The sequence below is a fragment of the Suncus etruscus genome, chromosome 4, assembly GCF_024139225.1.
Source record: "Suncus etruscus isolate mSunEtr1 chromosome 4, mSunEtr1.pri.cur, whole genome shotgun sequence".
Taxonomy (NCBI): Eukaryota; Metazoa; Chordata; class Mammalia; order Eulipotyphla; family Soricidae; genus Suncus; species Suncus etruscus.
The window spans coordinates 1977414-1986533 of record NC_064851.1 but is presented as its reverse complement, the minus strand read 5'-3'; the positions used below and the strand labels follow the sequence as shown (position 1 = coordinate 1986533).

Below are 9120 nucleotides of genomic sequence, written 5' to 3'. Positions count from 1 at the left end.
TCTGCACTCAGAAGGCACCACTGGCAGTGGACTGGGGGCACCATATCAGGTAGAGATTCGGATCGACTCATGTACTTGGGCATCATTTTGTGATTAACACTAGGTCGAGGAGAGACAAGCTACAGCCCTGCTGGTTCCTGGCCCCCCAAGCTGGAGCGGTTCACTTTGCAAGGCCACATAAACTTACTCAGGGACCTGCACAGCAGCCATCTGACTGGGCTTCTGTGCTCCTTGAAGGTAGCGGACTGCCCTCTGCTGGGGGAACAGCACAGGGCGCCAACTCCTTCCTCCTGCGACCACCACAGGCCACTTCCAGTACCTGCTCCCCATGAATGTACATTTGCTCAATGTGCAAACTGGCCCTTCTTTTGTCACCTTTGGCACTCTTGATCTTGACACCCAACTCTCAGCACCCTGGTGTTTCAGCTAGGTCTTTGTCTTGGGATCCTCGGAAATGTGGGGTTGCTGTGAAAATCCAGGGTCTCCACCACCGAACTCCTGTGGCCCTGGGGACATTCCTGACTCCTTTGGGTGGGGTGGTCAGCAGAGGACAAACTGCTTCTGAGGAAATTGTGGGGCGCAAGAAGCAAAGTACACCTGAGAACCCTGGCACGCACTTTAGTGCAGGGCCCAGTGAGAGTCCAGGCTTCAGCCTACTTTCTCTTGGGTCAGCACTTGGGTCCAAAGCTGCCTTGGGTGACCACAGCACCTGCGAGTCTTTTCATCCTGAAGAGGGCGGCAGCACGTTTGCACTAGTGTATGAGCACTGGGGTGTGAGGGTACTTGGGGAGCCTGCAATTCTGTATCTCCTTTCACAGAAACTATTTGGAGAAAGACCATGTCGAAGCAGAGAATAAAGATTTCACCTTATTTCCGTCTGTCGAGACACTTGATGTTAGAATTCTTTTTATTAACGTTTTCAATATTGTCATCAGTTCTGACAAACTCGACTTAAACCCCAGCTTCCACACCCTAGCGGTCTCCCACAGATGAGAGGTATTACAAGACCTGCACCGAAGATGACACAGAATTCAAACAGGCCTCTAGAAGTTAAACATAAGGTACAAAATTTTAATGCGAACTCTCCTCCTGGCCAACAGGGCCCCGAACACGCTCGGACGGAAGTGAAGCTCCCGCCTTGGGGCTGGGAACATGAAGCCTTTTCTGAGACACCACGGCCGCCTGGTTCTAACGGGACTGGCGCTGTCTCCTGCTGCTCTCGTGGTCTTCCGTGTCAGGGTACTGGGAGAGGTCCAGGGTCAAGACTTGGCTGAACATGCAGTGGTCATGCTGCAGCGGAAAGGAGAGTTAGCAGGCAGCAGGGCTCTCCCTGTCCCAGGGACACTGGGAGCAGATCTGCATTTCAGTCACCCCACTGGACCGCCCTCATCTACCACAGTCACCTACAACTAACACGAGTCGGGAGCTCAAAACACCCGGCCTTAGGACTCGGAGCTGAGAAAGCACAGTGTGCCCATGGGGAAGCACCAGGATGCCAGGGGACGCTGGCCGTGGTCATCTTACCTCGGGATAGATGCCTATGAGCGCGTCAGCTTTGGAGTAGAATTCCTCCTTCAGGGAAATGACAATCATCTGGAACTGTTCTTGAGTCTGCTCTTTGATGTAACTCGAGACCTGGAGGAAGACAGAAAGTGGCACCTTGTACCTGCAAGGAAAGGCCAGACTGCCCATTCTAAAGACCGGGCACGTACATGCTTCTCACTGCAGCCATAGAACTAGTTCAGATCATTCAAACAAGGAATTAGTTAAAGTAATAAAAATGATCATTAAATCTATGACCTGAGGGGCCGGGAAGGTGGCACTAGAGGTAAGGTGTCTGCCTTGCAAGCGCTGGCGTAGGATGGACCTCAGTTCGATCCCCCGGTGTCCCATATGGTCCCCCCAAGCCAGGGGCGATTTCTGAGCGCATAGCCAGGAGTAACTCCTGAGCATCAAAACGGGTGTGGCCCAAAAACAAAAACAAAACAAAACAAAACAAAAAAAATTCTATGACCTGAAAACTTTTTGTCTAGGGGCCACACTTGGTGGTATTCAGGGATCACTCCTGGCAGGCTCAGGTGACCCACTGGGGTATTGAATCCTGGTTGAGTGTCTAGGAAAATACCCTGTCCGCTGTATTCTCTCCAGCCTAGGTGATCGATGATTTAATGTTCATTCCACTATTGGCAACTTCCGGTCCAATGAGAGAAGTGGCAGCCTGCCCTCAGTCAGCTTCAAGTCTCCAGTAACTCAGGAGGGGCCCTAAGTCTTGAATGAAGGCAACTTCCCTGTGCTTTCATGGTTTTAGATAATCAATTTTTTTCTTTTTTTGTTTGTCTGGTTTTTGGGTCACACCCGGCAGCGCTCAGGGATTACTCCTGGCTCTATGCTCAGAAATCACTCCTGGCAAGCTCGGGGGACCCTATGGGACACCGGGATTTGAACCAATGACCTTCTGCATGAAAGGCAAATGCCTTACTTCCATGCTATCTCTCCGGCCAGGATATTCAATTTTTTTAAATCAACTTTGAACTGTAGACGTTCTACTAAGAGTTAAAGGAAGCTTACTTTGCCAATGTTAGTGTTGTCCAGGGCTGCATCCACTTCATCAAGAACAAAAAATGGAGCAGGCCGAAAACTAGGGGGAAAGGAACAAGTAAACAACAACTTAATACCCAGGCTTCGAGAGGATGAGTGCATTAGAATCTCGGAGGTGCTGACAGGGCACCGGCGGCCCATTTCATTCCCAGGCTGTGGCCAGCACAGCCTAGTCCCCACCCACCCACTCCTCAGCCTCGAGTCTTTGGAGTGTCCCTCTAGCTCCCATGTGGTCCTAGGCTTTGGGCAAGGACTCTAGCTGACCGCTACCCTCCCGTGCCTTGCCCCCTGCCCCCAGCATTGCCTTGGCAGCCCTCCCGTAGGCCAGAAAGCTGCACCCGAGCCCTCCTGCCTCCTCCTCCTCCTCCCCTCAAGTCTCTTTCCAGCCTCTGCCCTCACCTTTCGCCTTGCTGCTACTGGTTTCCTGAGCCCCCACCCCCACCTGTCCCTGCTCCTGCAGCTTGACCTCAAGATTCCTGGGTCACTGTCTCAGGGTCTTTGTGTTCTCCTTTCCAGAACATCTTCCCTTCATGATTCACGTAGCTTGGTTTTTTCTTTTTCTTTTCTTTTTGGGCCACACCCAGTGATGCTCAGGGGTTACTCCTGGCTATGTGCTCAGAAATCGCTCCTGGCTTGGGGGACCATATGGGACGCCAGGGTCTGTCTTGGGTCAGCTGTGTGCAAGGCAAATACCTTACCACTGCACTATCGCTCCGGCCCCCTCACGTGGCATATATTAATCCCTTGCGAGCTTTGCTCGGGGCTGAGACAGGACCCTGGTTCAAATCCCCAGCACCCAATGGTCCTCTGAGCACTAGCGGGGACACCTCTGAGCACTACCTGGCTTGACCCTCCAGATCAAACCCAACCCACGAGCCTTTGCTCCGACACTGCCATCTCAGTCCTCGTCCCTGAGGACTCTGATACTGCAAACTTGCCACTATCTGCACCCACTTGAGCTCTTTCTGCATTTCTCATCTCCAGCAGCCTCTGCACTCAAGAGCTATTGTACTGACACCTTATTATTCTTCCCAACAAAGGCTGCACTGTTTTGCTCACTACCTTTTTGTTTTGTTTTGTTTTTGGGTCACACCCAGCAGCGCTCAGGGGTTCCTCCTGGCTCTACGCTCAGAAATCACTCCTGGCACGCTCGGGGGACCTATGGGATGTGGGGATTTGGAGCACCGTCTTTTTGCATACAAGGCAAAAGCCCAACCTCCATGCTATCTCTCCGGCCCCTGCTCATTGTCTCTTAATGTCTACCACCACAAATGTGGCAGCGTTTCTTGACTAGCTGCCGAAGGAGGGGGGCCGCTCAGCACCCCACTTGCAGGGCATGTGTGGAGATCCCAACTCTTGCTTTATTTCAAGCTCCTCTGCACTGTTAGAATATTCTTTTACTTTTTTTTTTTCTTTTTTCTTTTTGGTTTTTGGGCCACACCCGTTTGACACTCAGGGGTTACTCCTGGCTATGCGCTCAGAAGTCGCTCCTGGCTTGGGGGACCATATGGGACACCGGGGGATCGAACCTCGGTCCGTCCTAGGCTAACGCTGGCAAGGCAGACACCTTACCTTTAGCGCCACCGCCCGGCCCCAGAATATTCTTTTTCTGAAGAGGCCTATCCCGTCCTCTTCCTGAGACAGTAAGAACCAAATTGAACAGGAAATCTGCCAGACCCCCTAGCAATGGTCCTCAAACTACGGCCCGTGGGCCACATATTGTATTTATTCCCATTTTGTTTCTTCACTTCTAAAGAAGATATATGCAGTGTGCATAGAAATTTGTTCATAATTTTTGTTTTTACTATAATCTGGCCCTCCAACAGTCTGAAGGACAGTGAACTGGCCCCCTGTTTAAAAAGTTTGAAGACCCCTGCCCTAAAGGGTTTGTGAACACAGAGCCAAGCCTGGATGGGTGGGCTGGAAGGAGACAGTCGACACACTGAGACGAGCAGGCCCGGGTCCCCCCAGCAAGACCCAGAAGCTCTCTGCAGCCTTACCTGTGCACGGCAAACAGCAGGGCCAGGGCGGCCACGCACTTTTCTCCACCTGACAAATTGTCCATTGGCATGAACCTTTTGCCTGGCGCCACACAGTTATAGCTGATTCCCTCCAAGTAAGGTTCTTCTGGGTTCTCTGGGCTCAGAAATGCCTGGAACACACAGTCCCTACTCAGCAGCATCAGGAGATTGGAACAGTCTAGCTGTGAGGTGTTCTATTAGTTACAGACTTCAATTTTGATGGAAAGATCAGAGCCTGTAACTAACGTTTTCAGCTCTGCCTGTCACACAAGACATCAGTGTGGGCCCGGAGAGATAGCACAGCGGCGTTTGCCTTGCAAGCAGCCGATCCAGGACCAAAGGTGGTTGGTTTGAATCCCGGTGTCCCATATGGTCCCCCGTGCCTGCCAGGAGCTATTTCTGAGCAGACAGCCAGGAGTAACCCCTGAGCACTGCCGGGTGTGGCCCAAAAAAAAAAAAAAAAAAAAAAAAAAAAAAAAAAGAGAGCAATGGGAGCAGAGGGAAACTTCCTAAAGTACAGAAGGTGCAGGCCTTCCCTGCCGGTGGTGTGTTGGCCCTCAAGCACATGCCGCATACTACAGAGCCCTTGGCAGAGAGACGGCCCTGCCCTAGGGAAGTTCAAGGTCTTAACTTAGTCCAACCAACTCTGTTTACTGAGAGTGAGATGGTTCAAGTTTTAAGTGCCTTCTAGGATCTCTTCTCAGTCAGCAAAGAGCAAGAGGGAAAGGCAGGTGCAGAAGCTGAGGCCGATCCTTTAGTCCCTCGTCTGTTCTATCTAGGAGGCTGCTGTGGGGTGAGACGGCACAGGGAGAGGTTCCCCAACCAGAGAGCTGCTTCTTTCTCCTCTAAATGACTGACACACCCTGAATCAACCATTCCTCAGGATACTCAGATCAAGGCTTCTTTTACCACTGGTAGTGGCTGGAGGGATAGGGCAGTGGGGAAGGCACTTGCCTTGCAAGGGGCTGACCTGGATGGATCCCTGGCATCCCATATGTTCACCCGAGCCCTGCCAGCAAGATCCCTACATGTAGAGGCAGGAGTAAGCCCTAAGAACAGCTGAGTGTGGCTCGACCTCCTACCCGTTATGTGATGGGGAAGCAGCTCTGACCCACAGTTTAAGAAGGTAGGCTCAGGGGCTGGAGCAATAGTGCAGCAAGTAGGCCGTTGGCCTTGCATGTGACAGACCCAGGTTTGAGCCTCAGAACTATATTCTTGAGCCACTCAAGGAGCGATACTTGAGCACAGAGCCAGGGATAAAGCCTGGGCACACTGCCAGCTGTGACCGCAAAACAAGACCGAAGCCAGCTCAGGAATATCTGTCCTTTACCAGAAACAGCCAGATGGTTCCATGAAATAAGAGGAGGACTGAACAGCAGAACTTGGAAATAAAATCATCTAACCCCAAAAGAGAAAATGACTGGAAGGGTCAGAGAAATACCTTAATAGGTTGGGCTTGGCAAGCAGGAAGATGGGGTTCAGTTTCCAGCATCACCTGGTCCATAGCACTGGCCAGGTATAGCTTAAAAACTAGCCAACCCAAACAAGCTCACCCACTGGCCAGTGACAGTGGGCAGGACCTACCCACAGGTGATCAGGGTGACACGTTCTCACCTGTGTCACAAGCTCAACACTGACATAGTCATTAGCTCGATTTGCACCAGCACACACACACACACACACACACACACACACACACACACACACACACACACACACACACACACACACACACACACACAATTTCCACCAACATTGGGAGGACGTAAAATACATACTTGGGCACTGTCGTTTCTGCAGAGCTTCTTGTAGATCTGATCAATTGAGACTGAGACGTGCTCAAAACACTGGCTGAAAAGGTCGTACCTCCTCCTTTTCACCTGTTCGAACTCCTGCCTACATATTCTGGCTTCCTTTCTGCTGGCCTCAAAAGCTAAGAGAGAATCAATGTTCATAATGTGGGAACCCGCCGAAGGACTTCTCTTACTCCATTTTGATGTCAATATGAACTATGAAAAAAACTGGACTTTCAGGGGCCAGAGAGATAGCATGGAGGTAAGGCGTTTGCCTTTCATGCAGAAGGCCGGTGGCCTGAATCCCGGCATCCGATATGGTCCCCTGAGCCTTTCAGGAGTGATTTCTGAGCGTAGAGCCAGGAGTAACCCCTGAGCACTGCCGGCTGTGACCCAAAAACAAAAAACAAACAAACAAACAAACAAAAAAACCCCTGGATTTTCAGGTTTCTTGTCTTGAGTAAAATCTACCTTCAAAATACCTCAATCTAATTCCAAGAGCACAGCTCTTTTAGGAACCAACAAGCCCTTTCCCTACCAGGGCTAATTAAAAAAAGGATAAAACCTGACAAGTTCTGATGGGATGCCTGTTATGACGGCCTGGGGAAAGAAAATAGGCACAGGCCCCAAAATAGACAATCCAGCTAGTTTTACATTGAGGTAGAGAGTTTTGAAAAGGCAGTGATTAAGTCGTGAAAGTACGCATCGGTGTTACTAGTGTGAGTGGAGAGAAAAGCGTGCCCCGGACAGCCCTGCCCAGGGAGAGTTAACAGCTCAGTGTCACCATCTGTGGACTCCTGAAACTTGTCCCGGACTGTCTTCAGGTTCTCCAGGGCTCTGAGGTTCGGGGCTGCCGTCCTCAGCAGAAGGTCCTCCTGCACCATGACCTGCTGCAGCAGCTGCTTCTTCTGTGCCTCCACTTCCTCGTCAGTTTCCAGAGCCTGTTGCCTCAGAGAACAAGGACCATCAGTCTGGGGCCCGGGACCCTATTCTCCCACCTGCTTTCCTGCACCCCGGGTCGATCTGGGCTCTGTGGATCCCCGTGCAGCTGTCCTGGAACATACTTGGTGCCCAGATTTCTGAAGCAGGCTGAAAACATTTTGGTTCTAGATCTATGCATTCAGCCCATTGTTCACGTCTCAGCCTGTGCCCAGCAGACACAAGACTCGGGACAGGCTGCGGCTGCCGACCAAGAGCTCCTGGGCAGCAGGAGCATCCAGCAGTGAGCACTGGGCCCACAGGTAGGAGAGAGCAGCATTCATAATGGAGCAAGGGGTTGGGTGGGAGGCTCTGATGCTGAAGAGAAGGGGAAAGTGGAGGCATGTCCCATTAGGAAAACTTTCTAGACCTCCCAGAAAAGTAGACACATATCTGATAAAGGTGATTTTTTTTTTTATTTTTGGGTCACACCTGGCAGCATTCAGCGGTTACTCCTGGCTCTGGGCTCAGAAATCGCTTCTGGTAGGCATGGGGTCCATATGGGATGCCGGGATTACAACCACCATCCATCCTGGATGGGCTGCATACAAGGCAAACACCCTACTGCTGTGCTATCTCTCCGGCCCCTAAAAATGAGCTTTTTAATTCACTGTGGAGATTTGTAAAAGGGAGGAAATAAGTTGACTGGAGTACTTAAAAACCAGCTTCTTGGGGACTGAGAGACAGTTCAGTGGGAGAGCACTTTTCTTGCATGGGGTTGACTCATTTGTTCCCTGGCACCATATATGATAGTAACTCCTGATGATAGTAACTGCTGGGTGTGGGCCCCAAACCAATAAAAAATAAATAAAATACAGGGGCCGGAGTAGGGTGTTTGCCTTGCACGCGGCTTACCGTGGTTCAATCCCCCGGCGTCCCATATGGTCCCCCGGGCCAGGAGTAATTTCTGAGTGCAGAGCCAGGAGTAACCCCGGAGTGTCACCGGGTGTGGCCCAAAAACCAAAAACAAATAATACAACCTAGGATCCTAACAGGGCTGGAACAACAACATAGCAGGGTAGGGTATTTGCATTGTGTGTGCTCAACCCATGTTCATCTGTCACCCGAGATGGCTCCCTGAGCCCGCTAGGAGCAATTCCTGAATGCAGAACCAGGGGTCACCCTCAGCATTACTGGATGCAGCCCAAAAACAAAAACAAAAAAGAGCTGGATTGTGACTATAGCTGCCGCCCTGCTAACTGCAGTGCCGAGGGAAGATCCCCAGCAGGCCGGCAGGCGGGAAAAGCAATGCCACAAAGGCCAGTGGTGCACATTCCATTCACGGCTCTCCTCACAGCTGGGATGCAGCTCCTTTCCTTGGCTTCTCCCTATACTCTCCTTCCTCCTCTCATATTTCATAAGTGAAACTTTTTACTTCACAGAGTCTCTTGACATTCTTCTCTTCAAGGGGAAATGATTCACTTGGGAAACCTGGTGGAGGTCAAGCCCTCAACCTTCAGGGGCAAACCCGCACTCCTGCCTGAGGCCCTGGCTCCTGGAGAACTCTGGTGGCAGCGGGACCAGTTTCCTGCCATGTACATCGTGGGGCCCTCAGGTGTGGCTCAGATGGCTGCCCTTTCATGAGACATCGCACAAACACTGACAGGGACAGAGACATCACACAAACACTAACAGGGACATTCAAAAAATGATCCACTTCCTTGAATACTGGAGCCAGTGGTCCTCCCTAGATGTTGGCTCTTCAGCACCAGCCTGTCAGCAGGGTCGCC

The 9120-nt window shown here is 51.3% G+C and overlaps 1 protein-coding gene across 1 annotated transcript in view; it reads right to left on the bottom strand.

Moving 5' to 3' along the window:
• Positions 1–1188: 1188 nt before the first annotated feature.
• Positions 1189–9120, bottom strand: part of SMC1B (structural maintenance of chromosomes 1B) — a 59998-nt gene continuing 52066 nt past the window's right edge. Inside the window, 6 exon segments of the mRNA XM_049771544.1 lie at positions 1189–1290; positions 1525–1635; positions 2569–2638; positions 4599–4750; positions 6398–6552; positions 7197–7353. Coding sequence (XP_049627501.1) covers positions 1189–1290; positions 1525–1635; positions 2569–2638; positions 4599–4750; positions 6398–6552; positions 7197–7353 — 747 coding nt within the window.